General features: G+C 39.8%; 2 protein-coding genes across 3 annotated transcripts in view; one reads left to right on the forward strand and one right to left on the reverse strand.

Annotated features, from left to right (window-relative positions):
- LOC120626516 (E3 ubiquitin-protein ligase listerin) overlaps positions 1–15500 on the forward strand; it is a 31830-nt gene extending 16330 nt beyond the window's left edge. Inside the window, exons 14-25 of the mRNA XM_039894042.1 lie at positions 269–1075; positions 2366–2577; positions 3024–3207; positions 3281–3629; positions 5129–5365; positions 6897–7083; positions 7551–7694; positions 7991–8136; positions 9027–9247; positions 10378–10554; positions 10925–11092; positions 11962–15500. Coding sequence (XP_039749976.1) covers positions 269–1075; positions 2366–2577; positions 3024–3207; positions 3281–3629; positions 5129–5365; positions 6897–7083; positions 7551–7694; positions 7991–8136; positions 9027–9247; positions 10378–10554; positions 10925–11092; positions 11962–12021 — 2892 coding nt within the window. The 3' untranslated portion in view covers positions 12022–15500. The remainder of the gene's footprint in view (positions 1–268; positions 1076–2365; positions 2578–3023; positions 3208–3280; positions 3630–5128; positions 5366–6896; positions 7084–7550; positions 7695–7990; positions 8137–9026; positions 9248–10377; positions 10555–10924; positions 11093–11961) is intronic.
- Positions 11797–18665, reverse strand: LOC120626368 (transmembrane protein 138-like). 2 transcript variants are annotated; one of them, XM_039893874.1, is made up of 5 exons: positions 18454–18665; positions 18312–18384; positions 16871–17042; positions 15800–15930; positions 11797–11814 (listed from the first exon to the last, which is right to left on the reverse strand). In XM_039893874.1, exons 1-4 carry the CDS (start codon positions 18579–18581, stop codon positions 15824–15826), a joined length of 480 nt encoding a protein of 159 aa, XP_039749808.1. In that variant the 5' UTR covers positions 18582–18665; the 3' UTR covers positions 11797–11814; positions 15800–15823. The 2 variants fall into 2 exon arrangements, with proteins under 2 accessions (XP_039749808.1, XP_039749807.1); XM_039893873.1 differs by lacking the exon at positions 11797–11814 and having other exon boundaries at positions 15392–15930.
- Positions 18666–21136: the final 2471 nt, after the last annotated feature.

Raw genomic sequence — 21136 nt, forward strand, 5'->3', positions numbered from 1 at the left:
TTGCTTACTGTCAAGTAATGATTATGTCAAACGTTAGTGGGAATTGAACCGGGTCCTCAAAAGTAATGTAAGTCACGGTTACGTTTTACTCAGCTGAAACGGTGACATAGTTATGCTTTCACTAATATCTCATCAAAATGTTATAATATAAATTTCTGTAGCTTACTTTCCCGCGTTAGAGCAACATGGTTGGACTCTAGAACCATCTTATATGCGTAATGCGAGGAGGTAATAATAGTATTAATAATTTTCTTCATTTTTCTTTTAGTGGCCTCATTATGAGATACTTATAGAAACGAAACAAAAAATGGAATCTATACTCGGAGATATTATAAATGACATAACCATTGAAACCAAAGATGGCATTTATTCGTTCCTGACGGCATCATTTCGTAAAAAGGGCTTCTATTGGCAATTTGCGCGAAAATTGTTTGATATGAAATTCATTGAAATATCAAAAGCCCGCGATATAAAAAAATCTAAAAAAAGTTTCAATGAATTTATTCCAAATACAAAAATAAATGCGCAAGTTAATAAAGCAGAATGTTATGTAGATGATGGTGCAAATGTACTTGGTGACGCAGAAAATGTTTCCAATATAATATTAGAGAAACCTGGTCGTCCATCAACAGCTGATGACAACATTTCTTTAGCTCAAACAGAACAAAGTGATGCCAAAGTCAATCCAGAGCAGAGTCCCAAAACCAAGTCTACAGAGATTAATACAGTTCATAAAAATAATACTAAAGATGAAGATCAGCTAAGTTACGTCGCAGAAAAGATTAATTCTGTAATAAAACCAGGGCCGAAGCAGTCCAAACCTGCTTCAGAACCGAAAGTCTTCGAATCTAAACCTGAACAGACGAATTTCGAATCCACATTAGAACAGAGTAAAACTAAATCACATCAGAGTAAATGTGATGGACTGGGTTCAATATCTTCATCAGACCACGATGAAGTTCAATCTTCCATTGGAAAATCGGAACATCAAGATCAATTGCAATGGGAAACATTATTGGGTTTTTCGTGTATACAGGAAGTCATCAGTAATAATGGATACTATTTTAATTTGCAGGTTAGTGAATTGTATGTAATAATAGTATACTTTTTCTTTACGCATTATGTAGGCGTCCTTAAAGGCGTTTTCTGGTTTATCAGAACAAAATTGTTTGATAGATTCTAATTAATCTGTGGCCGAAATAATAGGTAATGGCTACACTATGGATTTCCATCTTCCTTTTTATATCCGCTTCCTCATATTCCCGCACCACGCCGCTAATTAGTCGCGCACCTATATCCGTGGCAATTTGCCGCTCATCCGCTCAAACATACCGCGTGGCCCGCCGGCAAAAGAACTTTATACTGGACGATTAATAGTATTTAAACCTACATCAGTGGTTTAGTGTTTAGTGATAACTTGTGGAACCTTGTGATGTGACGAGAAATCAAAGGAAAACTGCATTACGATGAACTGTAAGTCCACGTGCAAATACTTCTCTGTCCAACCCTAGTTATCCCTTCTTTTATTTCCTTTAAGGCCATAGTTTAGCATTAAAAAGGGGAAAAGAATGCAGCAAACCCTAAATTATACAGTCCACTAAATTTATATAAAATCCATTATTATGGTGATGATTCCCCGAAAGTAAAAACGGCGTCACCAAAAATCGTTACTTTGAAGCGCGATTTCAAATTCATCTCATCTTTTAGCATGTTAAAAGGGGGGACCTCTAAGGTCAAATTATTTTTATTTTGCTATCGGGTAGCAACTGGCATCCTACCAACTGCATGCAAACTTGCGACGGGTATAAAAACACTGTCGAATTATTCGTTTTGTAGTAAAACGATCGGTTGTCAACCTGGAGGTAAAAGTTAAAAAATATGGCAGCTGATATCCTGGCTTTTATTGTGCTAAATTCGTTTCGATTTTGAAAAATGATGGATGGACTGTGTGATATGCGTGTCCAAGGAGTGCATTATAAGGTGGCAGATTGCAGCGAGTGCAAAAGAATGCTGACTCTTTGTAAAAAATGAGTCGTGGCCTTAGTACAAGAGTGGGGTGCGCGTCATCGAGAAGTAGTTTTCGCGAAATATGCGAAAACTAAGAGTAAAAAGTAAAATGGACCTAATGTCACAGTACAATTTTAACACAGGATTTTATCTGTCAACTTCACTGTAAAATTCGATAATAATTCGTAGTTATTTTATGAATAGTTTAAGGAAATAATCATAATAATATTTGACTCACTGCGAGTGTTTATGGCACGTAATGTCTGCGGGTATATTAGTATATACCCGCAGACATGACGTGTCCTTTCCACTCCGGTGTGCATGTTCGGGTACGCGAGGGCTCGCATGTCCGTGGCAGGCGGAGGCGCGGTGCAGCCCGCAGCCGCAGCGCGACTACCGCACGCGCTTCATGGTGCTGATGCGCGTGCTCATGAGCGCGCACGCGCACCAGCGCGCCGTGTTCACGCGCCTGCTGCTGGCCGTGGGCAGCGCGCGCGCGCTCGGGCCCGACGTCGTCATCAGCGGCTACCACGACTACGAGCGCGGCCAGTCCATGATGCTGTTCGACAGGTGGGCGCAGTCCGGATCCCGGAACCGTCCACGAACTGAAACACCGACTCCACTCTAATTTGTCGATTTCTTCCAATTTTTTTTATGCAGCCCCGGCGAATTCAGGGAATTTTATTAAGTCCTGTCGGGTCGAGAATGTGAGGAACGAGAATCACTAATTTCACCCTTTAAAAATGGATTATTCAAGACATCTCGTACACAATAACTAACATTACTAACTTGCTGTAAAAGGGGGTAACCCTTTAGTACATTTGTCGATCGACGACCAAATGAGACATGCATTCACAGACAGGCAATAATCTATCCCTCGACGGCTAACCCTGGCACGGAAATATTCCGAGCCAGCCGGCACTGCCGGAGCGGCGTGCACGGCCGTAGCTGGCCTCCCTCGAGGGAGAGGGCGCGCGAGCATCGGCGGGACTGACTCGGCTATTTGTCCCGTTCAGATCGCTGGAGAACGTGCCGTGGATCCAGATCATGGGCAACGCGGCCGTAGCCGATTTCCTCGGCGACACGGTGTACCTGCACGGGCGGAACATGAGCTCCGAGCACTGGGACTTCGTCAACATCGCCCTGAGTTCGCTGCTCCACTCCATAGCGCTCACGTCGGACCAGTGGGCGACGACTAACGTGAGCGTCACGTCAGCTCAGTGAGCCTTATTTTGACAGTGTTTAGCTACCGGTCTAAGTGCCCCGTGCGCAGGGCGCGGCGCTGCTGCGCGCGGGCACGCGGCTGTTCGCGCGCGTGCACGCCAGCATGCTGGAGCTGCGCTGCTTCGAGCTGCGGCCGTCGGGCGCCGCGCGCGCCGCGCTGCGCGAGTGGGCCGACGTCTTCGCGCCCGACGCCAACCAGCACCTGTTCGCGCTGCTGCTGGTCGCGCTGCGTGAGTGCCTCCGCGAGTCGGCTGATTGCCAACATTCAAACACCGAATGTCTGACTCCTTTGTTTTTTTCGATTCCTGCTGGGCAAATTGTCTCACACGGACTGCCAATTTCTTACCGCTCGATGCGTGGAATGTGTATGAATTTCAAAAAAGGAGCGCGCTTGCACAACTGAGCGCAGCGCGTCGGAAAAAAATAAATTCCCGCCATTTTGATTCGACAGTATTGTTTCGTTAACAAAAAAAAAGAGTAACAATTTAAAACATTTATTTATACAAAGAATTATATTTAAAACATTAATTTATACAAAGAATCTCGCACTGAATTTCATATTAACAAAATTTTATTTTTACCTTTACACATACATACGTATTTATATACAAATATACATACAATAACTTGCAATACATTTGCGTACAATGAAACAGCGTTTACTACAAAGGGACGCGTGCCTTTCACTTTTTATGTCTGTCTCTCTCGCTCTTAGGCGGGCTAACCATGCCCGAGTGGAAGGGACGCGTGCCTCTCACTCGCTCTCATTGTGAGCGCATAACGTGAGCGGAGCGTAACGCAGTTTCTTGAAGTGTCACCCGGCAAACCAATTTATAAGACGTTGTCACGTCAAAAAAAAAACTCAACTCGTTACTCGCTCGCTGGTCATCTTTACGAACTTCAACTCGCAATCTTGCATTTAATGTCCTTATTAAATCATTAAATAATGTATTTTGTCTCTGCTAAATACATTTAAATTCCTATGAGCCGGTTACTACCACAGAGTCTACTTGTCGGAGTAACCTTTAGCAAATTAACCTTTTTTAAATTTTTTGTGCATTATTGAACAAAACTTAAAATATTGTGTTTATTTCCTCATTGCTACTAAGTATTTATTATTATTTCGGAATATTCGAGCAAAATTTAAAAGAAAATTTTATTGTAACGCGAGCCCGGCTTTTCGGCTTCTATGGTAGTACCGCTATTGATATAGTTAGTGATGATATTAGTTTACTAGGACTGGCTGTTTTAATGTTAACACTAAGCTAACTGTTTCAGAATCTTTTTGAGCTTTCATATTATGGGAGTAGATGTTTGAATTCCCTTTATTATATCACAGTTGCAAACTACTATTTTTTATAAGGTTGTCGAGCGGATTATACACTTGAAACAACCCTAGGAACTACAACACAAAGAAACATAAAGTTAGTGTAAACGTAATGAATGGCAAACCGACATGCATATCTAAAAAAATACAAGTGTTGGTTCGCAAGTTTACGTTGATATTTTTGTTGAAACGAAAACAAAACTTTATAATAAAGTTGAAAACTTAAATTACAACAAAACGGAAATGTACGAGGCAATTATCAAATAGCTGTACTAATATATTGCTGCAGAATCTGTTTGTATTGCTGAAGAAAACATTTGTGGATGTCAGCACGTGTAGCTTGGAATAGCTCGTGGTGCTCGCGGCAGATCCTGGCCAGGATGCTGTGAGCGCCTACTGTTACTTAAACTACTACTGTAAAATATTTGAATTGATTTAAATATTTAATACTGGATTGAGGAAATTTACACGGGGTAACGGGGTTCAAATCTTGACGTGACCAGATTCCATTTGAGTATGGGAACTGTGAATGTAATATTGGCGTGGTTTTATATCGACACCGCGCGCCAGGCTCGGGCGACGCGCCCGTGACGGCCAGCGGCGCGGCCGCCGTGGACTGCCTGCTGCGCGCCGCGCGCGCCATGGACTGGCAGCAGCTGGGCGCGGGCGCGGCGGCGGCCGGCCTGGCGCCCGAGGGCCTCGTGGCCGCCGCCGCCGCCGCGCTGTCGGGCGCGCGCCACCACGCGCTGTCCTACCTGGCCTTCAGCGCGCTGCGGCTGCTGGCCGGCCCGCTGCTGGCGGAGGACGGTGAGTTGCAGCGGAGTACCTTACTCGCACTCAAACGTGAGCGAGACGACAAAATGGTCCGGTATCAAAAATTACACGTGTCGATCGGCAGCCGAACTGTTGTTTTTGTGAGGAGGAAAAAATTTCTTCGGACTTCTGCACGATGACAGGTCGTGTCCGAATCGTGAAGACCTTTTTTTAAGTCATTACCTTCTCATCTGTCTCTCGTTCTTCTCTTCTCACCATTCTGCTTCTCAGCATTTGTGCATATTTTTGCCATTCCTCGTCGCTGGAACGCATGCGCGCTATCGGGCTTCGGGAGTCCACGTCGCTGCTCGCTACAGATCTTAAATGTTCTTAAAGTTTCTTCCTCTACACAAAAGTAACATTCGGCCGACTGGCGCAGTGGGCAGCGGCCCTGCTTTCTGATTCCTAGGCCGTGGGTTCGATTCTCACACCTGGAAAATGTTTGAGATTAACATGATTGCATTTCAGTGTCTGGGTGTTTATCTGTATATTATAAGTATTTATATATATTATATTCATAAATATACTAAACAATTATCTACCCAAAACACAAGCTGCGCTTACTTTGGCGATGTGTGTATTGTGGTTGTATATTTATTTTAATTAATATTTATTCATTCTCATTTGGACCTTTTTCCTAATGCGAAAAGGTAGGTGTTAAAAAAACCCATGGCCACTGAGCGCCAGAGTAATCCACTAGTCCCCTTTTCCATACTTCCTCTTATGCCACTTCTTTAGGCCCTTGATTACGTATCTGGTCCAGGTGACTTTATCCACTCTTGACCACTCTCTCTCATTCAGTAAGGACTTTGTCCCGCACTTTTGGTGGCGTCAATTCTATGTCCATAAATAACTGGGCGCGTTCTCTGACCATTTTATTTATGGGAATAAGTCTCGCAATAACAAGGACTGCATCTGGGGAGCTTGTTCTATATGCTTCACAAATACCTATCGCCATTTCTTTCTGAACCACTTAAAGTCTCTTTTAGCATAAGTATGACGGAGCCACCGATGCCAGAACCCTTCCCTTTCTTGCTCGGGGTCCTTCCTTCCTTTTGTTGGCATCAGTCTGTACAACGCCTCTGTAAAGTTCTGCGCTTTTTTACCTCTTCCAAGTGTTTTTAAAAATTCAGTCATTTATCGAGCCGTACCCCGAGATATATGATATGCTCCTTTGTAGTTACTATCGCATCTTCGATTTAAAGTTTTATAGAGTCTAGTTTTCGCCTCACGCTAAAAACGATCGCTTCAGTCTTCTCTGGTGCTAGAGATACTTTCTTTACTCGCATCCACCCGTTGATTCTTCTCAGTATTTGTTCTAGTCACGAGGGTTTTATTCCTCTTGTTTAAGATTGAAAAAACCGTCGTAGAAAATGTTCCAAAGAGTCGGGCCAAGCTATTTTCCAGGCCGGAGTCGGCAGGCAATCTATAAAAGCGAATCTGTTTTTACACAATTAATATGAAAGTGATATGATAGCGGATATTATTTTAATCATTAAACCACTATAGCGTGCCGCTGCTTCAGTGCGCCGTAGTAGTTGTCTGGCAACGCGGACGCGCGCTCACGAAGGCTTGCCCACAGCGCGGCGCCTGGACGAGTGGGCCGCGGAGGAGCAGGAGGGCAAGCCGCGCCCCGCCATGTGCTTCGAGCTCATCGCCGACGCCTTGGAGCTCATGCAGGACTACACGCAGGCCGCGCTGGCCAGCGTCAAGTGAGTGCTCCCATTCGTACCGTGCAGTCGGCCCGCTTCCAGCACCTTGGGGTTGGTTGGTTTTCCGAGCTATGCCCAGCTCATTACCACTTCAGCTTTGCTACTCGTTGAGCTATGTCGGTAACTCTCGTTCTCCTGCGGATCTCCTCGTTTGTGATGATCACGTAGAGATACTCCTAATATTCATCGCCCGCTGAGTGACCGAGCCTTCTTATGAGGCTTATAGTAACCGAAAACATTTCAGATCCGTAAGTCTTCACCGGCAACACGCACTGTGATGACAATGATAACGATAAGTTATTAAAACAAGTTTTCTAAAAAAAACCATTAATTAATCGCAGAGCAGAGTCTGGAGAAAGCGAGGGATTGGCGATTTTGACGCTGACGATAAACGATCTAGCAATTATATTTGTTTACAAAGAGAGCAGACGGAGCAGGTTTTCTATAGCACCGTGCTCTGCGCGCAGGTTGTGCGAGGAGACGTGCGAGATGGTGCCGTTCTCGGACAGCCACCGCGTGGCGCTGGGCTACCTGCTGCTGGCGGAGGCCTACGTGGAGCTGTGCGACCGCGCGCGCGGGGACCTGCAGCAGCTGCTGATGGCGGAGTTCAGGTGCGGGCCTGTGCCGGTGGTGTCGCACAGCGTTGCCGGGCAATGACAGGCACGCAGTCATTGCCTGGTACGCTAAACATCATCACATACTTTGACGTACAACGCAGCCAGTGGCGTGCACTGGGTTTCTTACCACGGTATGCATAAAGCAGGAAATTGCATTAAACGGCAAAAATCCGATATAGATTTTAGGGTAAGCAGTGCTTTTGTGCATGTATGAAGTGCACGCCACTGAATGCAGCTGTAAGGCCAGTGCCGAGCGCATGTCGCGGCAGTGACGCGCGCTGTGGTTGCAGGGAGCGCCGCTTCGCCGACGGGCTGATGGCCTGCACGCTGCGCCTGCTGCCCGAGCCCGTGGCGGCCTTCGCGTACGAGCGCGGCCCGGCGCTGGACGCGCGCGCGCTGGCCGCCTTCCGCGACCTGCCCGACCTACTCGTGCACGGTGATTATAGCGACTTTGTTTTATACTATGTAATGATAATGATTTTTCTCGCAGTTTACCTTGTCTGCGGATAGATGGCGTGATCACGCTATCGTTGTCATTTTCAGAATAGAAGTAGGTGCCCAAGTTGATTTATGTATAGTCCGTTCGAAACCAAATATTGTTAAAGTGTTGTGAGAAATCGTGTATTGACGAACGCTAGTGATTTGGTAATGATATTGTGCCACAGGCAGTTTAAAACAGAAAAGGTAAAATAGAGCATATTCTATTGGGCGTAAGTAGTCAGAAAGGTACTAAATAAAGGTAATTTCTCTTAAATTCTCTTAACCTAACCTAACCTAACCTCACTTTTGTCAATTATATGAATATCTTTTTTCTGATATTAAATCTGGTTCTACAACGGGTGGTTGTTTAACTGTGTATAATAAGTATTTATGTTGATTATTCAGAAATGTATTCATCAGTCACCAACACCCACAACACACGCTACGCTTACTCTGGGGCTAGATGTGTGTCTTAGTATATTAATAGGTTGTTAACTTTGTATAACAGCATTAATAAAGTGCTAGATATAGACATAATAGGAGATAGTCTTCCTATATTTAAAAAAAAACTAAAGGACCACTTCCTATCGCAATACTGTGGTACTGTTTAAACTTAGTTATTATTTTTTTCTTTACTCTTATTTGTGTTAGTTTAGCTAGTTTTGTTCTATAGTATATATTGTCAACATTTTTAATATAATTTTATATATAATTTAAGTATTTGTTTTTTAATTTATTTCAAATGTATGTTTTCGTCCGCGGCGCTAGATTCGTCGAGCTCATGTCACAGCCTGATGGAACTGACAATATAGTCGTCGCGGTAACCTGTCGTCGATTGTCCGGCAGAGCACTGCTCGAGCGGCACGCTGGGCGCCATCGCGTGCCACGTGCTGAGGGGCACGCTGGGCGGCGCGGGCGCGGCGGGCGCGCGCGGCTGGGGCGGCGGCGCGCCGGCGCGCGTGGCGGCGGGCCTGCGCCGCCTCGTGCCCGCCGCCGTCACGCCGCTGCTGCTGCGCGACCAGCTGGCCGAGCTGCGCGACCGCGCCGCCGAGCTGCACGGCGCGCGGGTGAGCGCCCCGACTAGACACGGCTATCGCGCTCTTTATAACCAGCATTCATCAGATTGGGCAAACACATATCATGACCTCTATTGTACAAAAATAATTATTTAAATCGGTTATAATTTGTCGGAGCTATGGTGTAAAATCGTCAAACACTTTCATACCCTCCCCCGAAGGAACCGAGCTTAATGTCGGGATAAAAAGTATCGTATATTACTTCGGACACTTTCAAGAATATGTCTACAAAGTTTCATGAGGATCGGTTGAGGAGTTTTTGCGTAAAAGCGTAACAAACAATGACATTTATAATATTAGTAGAATATATATATTAAACTAATTGATCATCATTTTTTATGGATTTAACCAAAGCGTTCGATTATGTTGACCATAACATGCTATTGCGCAAATTAAATTAATTAAAATTGAATTTAATAAAATCGTACCTTACAGATAGATTTCAAATAACACTAATAGATAAGATTAATGAGGAAACACAAATTGAAGCTAAATACTTCTCCAAAGCACAAAAAATTACTTGTGGCGTGCCACAGAGAAGTGTGCTAGGGCCGCTCTTCTTCATATATATCAATGCCACATGCAGCAAAGCACACTATGGTGCTATTCACAGATGATTGTACGGTGATATATATTAGTAAAAATGTAAAAGAACACGCTACTGCAATAAATAACAGTTTATCGGATATAGTAAAATGGTTACGTGAAAATACTATTAAGCTAAACTTCCTATTCACTATACATGTTGTCCAACGCACTGTATGGATAAATTTAGGTTTCCCACTCACAAAACCGCGTTCTCTAACAAGTGTCTGCGTGATGGCTATACAAAAATACCAAGAATTTAATTTAATTAATTTTAAAAAAGAGTGTTTTTCATTTTTATAATACATTTTGTAATGAATTTTATAATTAGTTATATGACATTTAAAGTACTAGTTTTAAATAATTACTTAGTCTTTAAAATATAATACTTTGTTGCACGCCCAAAGAGGCAATATACATTGGGACTTCATTCATGTATTTCTATCTAACCTGACCTGTAATATGCAATAAATCAATTTGGATTTGAATTCTTTTTACCGCACACAGTATGAATAAATGAAAGGGTTGCTCTTTAGGTATCAATATTCTGGAACCGCGGCGAGGTGAAGTGCTGGGTTGACCTGGAGGACACCGAGTTGGAACTGACGATCCGCTTCGCGCCCGACCACCCGCTGGCCGCGCCCACCGTCAGCACGCCGCCGCGCGCGCCCGCGCCCGCCACCAGCTGGATCGTGCTGTACCTCACGTACCAGGTGCGCCGCACCTTTACGTATTCCAATATTTTGTTATTGGACTAAGATTCTGTCTTTAAACTTAACAGAACTCGCAGTTTGAGATTAGAGTGGCATGCGGTTATCTCGATTGGCCAGTAAAGGAACGGTGGCCTTTGGCAAGATTTGCTCGCTCGCTCGCAGAGTGTTTTCGCAAATCAAACTCTGTATCGTCAAAGTAAAATGGACCTGATGCCTTTCGTTTTAGAGTCTCAAATCCTGTACTTTTGGTTGGTTTTACAAAGGTTTGGTCGAAATCCCGAGCTCAAGAATGAAATTAAGCTTTAAAAAGGTATGAAATGAGATCCGTCAGACGTGAAGTTGAGTATTCGCGCACTCGCCATGCTCGCAGAACGGGCGGCTGTTCGACGCGCTGAAGCTGTGGATCCAGGCGGTGAACGCGCGCATCCAGGGCGCGCCGCAGTGCTACGTGTGCTACTGCCGCCTGCACCCCGCCTCGGGCCGCCTGCCCAGCGTGCTGTGCCACCAGTGCAAGAACAAGTTCCACAACGTGTGCCTGGTACTGTACTGGCCGCCGCTTCACACAGTTTGTAACCCGCCCGTGTAAGCCCGCCCCGGCTCGCACGGGTGCAACACTAATGTGACGCTTTTTCAATGTCTGATATCCTCTAAGATGACCATTTTAATGAAAAATTTGGATCCACATGAAATGCGACGTATCTTATGTATTTTATTGGGTAAGGATTAACTACTGTTATATACTGTGATCCTTTGGAGATAAACTTGTTGATATAAATAAACTACGACAATATAATCATCGCCCTTTAGACCCAAAGTAAGCGTAGCTTGTGCGATGGGTACTAAGATGATTGATGAATAATTTTTAATATACATAAATACTTATAATATACAAATAAAGGCCCAGACACTGAAAAACATTCATGTTCATCACAAAAAAAAACTGTTGTGTGGGTCGCTGCCCATTGCGCCATTGCGGATTTTTTTATTGACCCTTTTAAGATATACAATTCCGTAGTACATTAATTTAATCGATCTCCTAAAGTTAAAGTTGAACAAAAAATCCACAAAACAAAAATCACGAAATCATATTACAAATCATCGAATTTGTTTAATTTTTTATAATATGCATGTAAGTTACATATAAACCTTCTTCTTAAATCCCTCTTATCTCTATGCGATCCAAGCGTACCAAATATTTGTTTTGTCACTTACCTAAGACTAAGTCGACGGAAATGACTCGATGTTTGCCACAATATATGTCTAATATATAGGCCACCAGATTTTTATAGTTTGTACCATTCGGTTCCATTGAAAGGTTACATGAAAAGTTAAAAAGAATTAATAAAAATAAGTTCTCTGAACAAAAATTGGCATAACAATAAATAATAATGAGTATGATTGTTTCAGCGAAAATGGTTCCAGCATAGCCAGAAGTCGAACTGCCCGCTGTGCCGTACCAAGTTCTAATGCTGCTCAGCTCAACCACAACCACTATTCTGTACCCAGCGCACCACCGGCCCACGACATACGAGCTCGGAGTGCCAAGTGCCCCGTGCAACTCCGATTTATACAATATCGAAAGAGCTCCATCTAGTGACAGCTCGGATTCTCAGTATTATAACTAGATGGCGCTCCTTCGATTTCACATCAATCGTAGTTAACTTTCACGCGATCGAATAAGTAAACGATAGTAGAAAATCTCACACTTGACACTCTGTTCGACTAGCTATCATATTTTCTCACAACACGCTAGAAGAAACTGATTTTAAGAAAAAAACTAAATTTTTCTTCTGCTATTATAAAGCAGCAAAGTTTGACCTCATTATATCAAGAATTTTTAAAAAGCTACTTTGGATGTACAGGGCCGGGTCACAGGATGTAACACTGAGAACTTTAACGAGGGAGGGGTTTTTCACAGTACTTATTTAAGTGTCTTTATTCTATACTTATAACCAAGTAGGATTTTTAAATCTAAGTGTCTATACAGTTACCCAAGTAGCAATTTGATGAAATCTAAGTGTCTATACAGTTCATTAAGTAGCATTTTGACGAAATCTAAATGTCTATACTGTTAACCAAATAGCATTTCGATGAAATCTAAGTGTCTTTACTGTTAACCAAGTAGCATTTTGATTAAATCTAACTGTCTATACAGCATTATTTAAGTAGCATTTTGACGAAATCTAAATGTCTATACTGTTAACCAAATAGCAAGTTGACGAAATCTAAATGTCTATACTGTTAACCAAATAGCATTTTGACGAAATCTAAATGTCTATACTGTTAACCAAGTAGCAATTTGATGAAATCTAAGTGTCTATACAGTTCATTAAGTAGCATTTTGACGAAATCTAAATGTCTATACTGTTAACCAAGTAGCATTTTGATGAAATCTAAATGTCTTTACTGTTAACCAAGTAGCATTTTGATGAAATCTAACTGTCTATACAGCATTATTTAAGTAGCATTTTATTAAAGTCTTAAGTGTTACAGTTAACTAAGTAGCATTTTGATGAAATCTAAGTGTCTATACTGTTAACCAAGTAGCATTTTGATGAAATCTAAGTGTCTATAGAGTTAACCAAGTAGCATTTTGATGAATACTTTAAGTGTCTATACATTTTGATGAAATCTTAATGGCTGTAAAATTAATTAGTTAGGTTTTACTAGTAGAATATAAGTTATAGAAAAATCGAAAAAAACATATGCTTTTTTTCGGTAAATTCAGAGAATTACTTTAATTGGCTGACTGAATTGAACTCTGTCACTGTAAATCTTCGCAAGTCCACTAAATTTTTATGGGGCAAACTATTATTTCAACCTCCTTGCCGCAGTGTTGAGTGTTGTGGTGTTTTAGTGAGGGGCCAAGTGTACGCCACCCTTGCCCGTTTTAGAAATTATGAATTCGCAAGTTCATCATTTCTGAATTTTCTTTGGTGGGAGGCTTCGACTGGCCTCCTCCACTGTGTGGCTAGCTGTGGCGTAGAAACAATATATCATCCCTTACCATCTGGTAATATTAGTCAAGGGCTAACTTGCATTAGGAGAAAAAAAATACTCCACGAAATAGTGAAGAGTGCCAAATAAAAAAACACTGACCCTGTGTTTTTTTTTAACTTTTTCTATAATTTCGGCTCTTTGTACACTATGAAAATAATAACGACCTACCAAAATTGCGGGATTAAAATTAGCCCCACCTATATCCTATTTTTTCGTGTATCTACTATCACATTAGTGAGTTTATAATATGTAAACCACAAACAACCTATTCTAGACATTCTATTTCTAGACAACCTATTTTGCATATATTATAACTGTAACATAGGTATCTACGGTAATAAAAATACCTGAGCTTATTGTTGGGAAAGTATTGTTATTAATTTTATTCTCTGAGTAAGCATATTATTTCAGTTTATTTATTTATTTTTATGCTTTCTTCGTTTATTGTCAATGTGTTTGTCCGTCCATGTATCAGGACCTCAGCTTTAGGTATCCCAAAAACTGAAAAAAGTAAAAAAAAGACTGATTTCATATAAAAAAATATCAAAATCGTAACGAATTTCTAAGTTTTAAAATCAAAAAACGTAAAGTTATTATAGCTGGTCGAGTTTAATTTTAATATTACAGAGAAACGAAATTTTTTATAATAAGAATATAATTCTTCTTATTGTTATTCCTATCCCAAAAATCTACCGTACAAATAATAATAAGTTTTTAAATCAAGGATAGAATCAAACATTACTTGAAATACCATGATATAGGACGAATATTACTCAATTTGCTAGTGTTCTTTGAATTATACGTTTCATTCCAAAGTAAGGGAATCCTAAGTGCGCAAGTTTAACTCTGACGTGGCCGATTTATATTAGTTTTCATATATGTAAATGCAGAACCGGTTGACATAAACCCGCCTGTGCTTAGTCACGTGGTAACAAACCGGTCCACCGATGCTGCAATTGCGATAGACCTTTTAATCAATAATTTTGTCACTTTCGATATTATTTGAATTTTAATCTTGGTTAGTGTATATTTTGTTGGTTGTTTTTGCCTGTTGTTTGGGCACCCCCCAAAAAACATTGTTATTCTTGTGGTTCTTTAATAAATTATTTTTAAGGGGTATTCTATTCGATCAATAATATACTAGATACGTAATCTGTAATAGTTTCCTAATACTGTAAAAGCAGTAAAGGATCCGTATTTTTTTAACTGATGGTTTTCTGAGTGTTTTACATTTCATCACTCGCATCCATCACTTTTATTACTTTATTGGATGTAATCATATTGGCTTGTACACCAGCAAACTAACATCAAAAGGTACCCAATTTATGAGTGAAAATCACAATTAAAGTAAAGTGTTTATCACAAACACTTTTAGACTGATACATCTAGTATATTATTGATCTAAGGTGTAACTAGAGTAAGGAAACTATGACTGAGATCTGAAAAGCGTAATACCTACATACATTTTTAATGCCAGTAGGCGATGATTAGCGGCGAATACAAGCAAACTAGCATAAGCATTGTGAGATTTTTTGACCCTCATAAACGATTTTATCATTTTATTTTTTCGTTATCTGACTATGTGCACCAAGGTGCATGTGCATTCCTGTGCACAATCCAGAGGTGTCCTAAATCTAACTCAACCTGAGAAACCTTACCTTAATTAAGTTCTTTGTAACCAATCCGGCAATATACAATCCAACCCATGCTACTGCCTCTAGAAAATTTATACTCAATATCTCCCAAGACATAGTATAACCTCGAGCACATCCCAAGTACGCTTTACAGATCTTAGCATACATTTGTATGTTTGTAATTCAAATAAAACTCACTTTCATATTGTATTCCCTGTACTGTAATCATATAAATACTGTACTGTAGTGATAAACATGTTTCCTAATACTACATCTACGACTACTGTAACAATTAAATATTTTGACTCATGATTATTTCTATTCTATTATGAAACCAACCAAGCACTAAACAAACAGCAGTCGGGATGGGAGTGTTTGGTTGTGAAAGTATTTCTTATGTAACATAATATGATCAGCGTACAGATTGGTATATTATACTATGCTACACTGATCTATCCCACTCCTGCTGTCTGTTTCATGCTCCAGTTGCATAGGGTCTCCTACATACAAAACCTAGTTAATGTTAAATGAATCATAATAGAGATTCATGTAACGGGGTAAAAAGCGTCTAAAACTACTTAGTCAAGTAAGCAGGTATGTGGGGTGGGTACTTCGTCCGGCGCCAGGAGGCTCGTCTAATGTGCCTGCAGCTGTCGGTTGATCCAGTCGATGTCCTCGTAGAAGCGCGGGTCGCTGACACGCAGTGCGGCGCGCTTGTAGAAGAAGTAGTACCATGGGGACACTGCAGACAATCACACCTTTTTTTATTTTTAATATCATCATCATATTGATCTATTACTGGCCCACAGGGCACGGGTCTCCTCCCACATAGAGAAGGGGTTAAAGTCTTAGTCTACTTAGTTAGTTTAGAACATACAAACATAACTTAGAAAAGTTAGAGGTGCATGCTGGGATTCGAACTCAGCATTGCACTATCACCGCTTCTTTTTACCGATACCAATATTATAAATGTGAAAGTATGTTTGTTTGTTTGTTTGTCCTTCCTTCACACCCTAACCAACAACCCATCAACTTGATTGGGGCATATAATTGAAAGGTCTGAGAGTAAATAACATTGGTTCATTTTAATCCCAGAAAAAACGGTTTCCACAGGATTTGCATAAAACCGTAATAAAAGCTGATGTCTTAAGAATGCAGGAACAGCTAGTATGAAATAATGTGTAACAAAACTAAAAAGCCTGCTATAGTTTGTTTGTATGTATGTACCTATGAAATAATCTTATGTTTTTACTGGAATTTTGTACCCAGCTAGTTAACATACTGAAAATGCATAGCAGCCAGCTAACATACTGAAAATGTAATAGAAATAAAAACTATTTACAACAATACTGGAGTAAACCGATAGCTTGTAAACAGCAACATTTTTAATTCGCATGATAATATAATGTTTACAATTTGTGGTATCAAATAGCACAGAAATAGCAATTAACATTAATAACGACATACAAGAAATCGCAGGGCTTATAAACAAAAGTAGTTTCCACCACTAGCATTTTACAAGTCAACTAATTTTTAATACTATAATATCATAAGAAATAAAATACAAATCATGTATAAAACGAAATCCCTTATACAATTATTAAAAGATTGCATTACTCCTACATTTACCATGACCACATGTATCGTTTGCTGTATAATAGGAGCACAAGAAAAGTACTCACAACATCGTTGAAATGTAAACAGCACAATCATCATAGGTGATGACACTGCTTCAGAATCTCCCCACTTTTCCAGCAGCCATGCAGCATGTAAGATCACACTGGCTGTCACATAAGCAATGATCACAGAGCCAGCAGCACGGAACTTGCGGATCAACACCTCCACTAGACCAGCCTGGAAGATATCATATCATCATGTTTTATTTGCCTTTCATAATGAAGATTAAATAATGAGAAAAACTAAGTTAAATAATAAGTTTCTACTTTACAGAGTGAGCGACCCAGTGGAACAATTATGTAGAGTTGAATAAAATATTCAATGTTGATCTTAGTGCAAGCTGTTACAGTTTTAAATTTTTAACACTTGTATATCATTTTTATCAGTCAACATCATATTTTCTAATGTATGCCTAAACATACTTTACATTGCATTGGATAAAAGAAAGAGATTTGAGATTATTTATCACAAACAGTGAAATCCATACCAACCTACAATTGACCACAGCAGTCGTGATATTAGAGCTACCTCAAAAATATACCAACATATTTTCACAAAATTAAGAGCGGACAGAAATGTGTACACGGTTTGTTACTTCGTTCTATTTAGCAGTTGCCAGTAATTATTTTACCTCTAATGTTCTAAACGTTTAACATAAAATAGGGAAAATGTGAAAAGTTTGTGAGCTAGCAACAAGTGTGGGGTGTGAAGTGAAACAAGTGTGGGGTGTTCTCATTGTTTTTGGACACAATGCACTGCATGCAATAATAGCTGAACGTGGATTTTGTATGATTTTAATTCTGTGCATATTTTACCTTTTATCAACTAGAAACCCAGCTTAACAATAAAATCTGCCTTCAGAAACAGTGATAGAGAACTTCAAAAGTGCTTATAAAGTGGGCCTTTATAAACCTTCTTGCATTTCTGTGCCTAAAGAGGCATGACATGTTAACAACAACTGCTAGTGCCCACAACTATTGCACCACATATCTCTGATTGCAGTGATATAAAAAAAAAAATCAGAGCAGCCATACAGATTGATACAACTGCTGCAGCCCACCAGACCTCAAGGTCTCACCAGCCCTTTCAAAATCATAAATCACTAAATTGATCCAAGCCGGCAATCTAATCCGACCTGAATTAGATTGCCGGCTGACTCTCACCAGTCTACCTAGATGAAATTTTGCACATATATACTGGCATTTTGCAGACTGTTACTAGGCAGCACAAAGGAAACTTTAAATAAAACTATATTAACAATGAGCAGCTGTACACCTAAACAAAACTTTTCCAAATTTACATAGAATGTAATACTGCATACATAGGATACTTTTTATCCCGGCAAAATTAACGATTTGCGGCCAACAAATTGCGGGCAAAAGTTATGATGTGCGGTGTTATGAAGTAACAGGTAGTTACAACATAAAAGTTATGCTAACCACTTACTTGGAATAAATATGTTGAAAAAAATGTCATCAACATGGTTGTGATTGATAGTATCAGGAACAAATCCTGAAATCTAATAAAAATCAAAATTATTTATAAAATAGTTATTATTTTTCAAATTCAAAAAGATTCTTGCACTTACATGAATAAAACTAATAAACCATCGCGACTTCTTGGAAATAAACTGAGGCAATTGAATAGAAGATCACAAAACAGAAACGTTATTTGGCATATAAAACAAAACGTATATCTTGGCATTGATAATTTCATTTTAAACCATTAAATAGGTAATTCTAATTTTTATAATGTTAGCTTAGGTACTGAATGAAAAATTAGGCGAACCCGGTAAAGGATAGATACCTAGTGATGCCAAGAATTCAAATGCGCGCGCATTATAAATGACGTCATTCCCTGTCGCCGTGGGCAATGAAAATATAAACACTACGTGTCCCATTCAGGTTTTACCCATAGATATTAAAATGGCAACTTCGATATGCGGCCCAGATTTATATTCTGATCATTATATTCCAATTATAGTGTTCTTCTTCTTCTGCTTTTTTTGGTTTCTAGGTGTGCCAAATCAGCGCGTTGTTCTGATTTGTGTTTATTTTGTATAAGTTTTTCGACTGAAGTTTTGTAAAAAAATATAATAAATCATTTAGGTATTTACATATTTTGTTTGGGAGTACTCACTCCTTAAATTTTATAAACTCGCAATTACTAGTAAATTATTAAATGTCCGATTGAAATGAATTAAAAGTATTTTACTGCTATATTTTACCCTTGATGATGAAACTATTTTTTTGAATAAGAATGAATACTGCGATACTGTTGTAATGTTTTTCTACCGGTGATTTAATTAAAATTTTAAAACACAAAGACCTTAAGATGACCTTTGAAGCCTACCTCTGTTTGGTACTGGAACTCGCTACTTGGGGTTCTTTTTTTAAATCTAAGATGGCCGCTGTCTATAAATATTAACTTGACTGTGAGATGGTGATAACAAAAAAACCTGGCTAAGTTGCTGCCCTCCTAGCTTTAGTTTAAGTTAACGAATGCAGTTATCACCATCACCTAACATTAGTGGTAACATGTTAAATGTATGAACGCTTCATAAGTGCCTGTGATAAGGTTTATATGAATAAAACATTTTTGAATTAATACGAATTATAATTGACAAATTGTCCATTGAACGATTTGGGTGTCTTTTTTAAGGTTTACCAGGTGGATAACAATAAGATATTATTTCTGAAATCCAAGATGGCCGCCGAGTCAAATTGATCTCTTTTTTCATTTCTATGGTTTCTTACCCAATGGGTGGCAACCTCACACACAGAGTTCCATATAAGCGTAAAACCCATACTCTACGTATACGTCCGACTCGCAATAGTATAGCGACAATTTTAGGATAAACCTACCTAAATACTTCAACTTTTTACCAATTGCAATTCATGAGACATAGCTCGCTGAAAGACGGACGGATCTGACTCGCACTTGACCATTTTTTTTAATTGTTGTTAAAACGGCAATAGATATACACACTGAAATTTTTAACCCTCTACCTTTTACGGTTCATGTATGGAGGGTAGAGGTAAGTAGAGTCATCTTATATGGGAGAAAAGTTGAAAAAGTGTCCAGTTTTATGCGCTAAATAACAGTTCAAAAATCCTCCACAATGGCGCTGGTGGATGCACAGGGTATGATATGAATGTAGCAATCGTAGATGAATTGAAGTATGCCAAGTTAAAAAATTGAATGTCATTATCGACTAAAGTAGTTAATTATTGAGAATTTCAACAACTTACGTTGTACAAAATAATGTGGTAAATATAACCTTACTTCCTTGTTTATTTTTCAAGCCTACTCTAACTTTTCGCGCTTCTTTTAAGAGTTACCTTGATGCAAATGTGGCGCCATCCTAATTTAATACATTTTGACGACACTTTTTCATATACACAGATGATCCTCCTTACCTCTACCCTCCATAGGTTCATGAGAGCAAGCCCGCTAACAGACTGACGAACCTGACTCGCACTTGACTGATTTTCATTATATTTGTTAAAGCGACAATAGATAATAGAAAACGCACGGTTTGACAAAATAAAACTTCTTAAGGGTTACCTACTCGGGTACATGAGATACAGCTATCCGACAGACGGACGAAGGTACGGACAGCAAGTCATTGATATTCTGAATTTTAACGCAACTGAATTGTATAGTTGTGTGAGTGAGGCCCTTACATAAGTAGAAGTGCGTTTTGATACCTATCAATTTCGGAAACGAGTCCTTAAAAAGCTTTTTACACCTTTATTATTTACATATAAGCATCTTCTTCTTCTTTTGCTTTTTTTGGCTTTTAGGTGTGCCAAATCGGCACGTTGTATTTCGCCAATGTCACGTATACTTAAACGTTTATGAAAATCCACAAAGGTAATGTATGTTTATTTTTTGACAAGGCGCTCGTAATGGAGTGTGGTCTTTGGTTAGTGTTATAATTTAAAGAATTTTTTATTATAAATCATAATGGGATATATTTAGAGCTTATTTTTTTAAGATTGAATATCTTTACATACTTTTTCACATAGCGACTAAAAACTAGCGTAAGAAAACTTTGGACACAAACTATGTACGGGGAATATTAGGAGGAAGGACGTCGTAAAGCTTATGAAGGAGTTTCGGGCAGGAAAACAAAATATGAGCGACCGTCAAGACCTTCGTCAAGACCACATTCATACATGGAGTGGTCCCTTATTCTTAATTTACTGAGATTATTTGTCATCACAGATTACAAATAATCGTAGTAATTGTTATGTGTGGCACATCAC

This window comes from Pararge aegeria, chromosome 9 (genome assembly GCF_905163445.1).
Source record: "Pararge aegeria chromosome 9, ilParAegt1.1, whole genome shotgun sequence".
NCBI lineage: Eukaryota > Metazoa > Arthropoda > Insecta > Lepidoptera > Nymphalidae > Pararge > Pararge aegeria.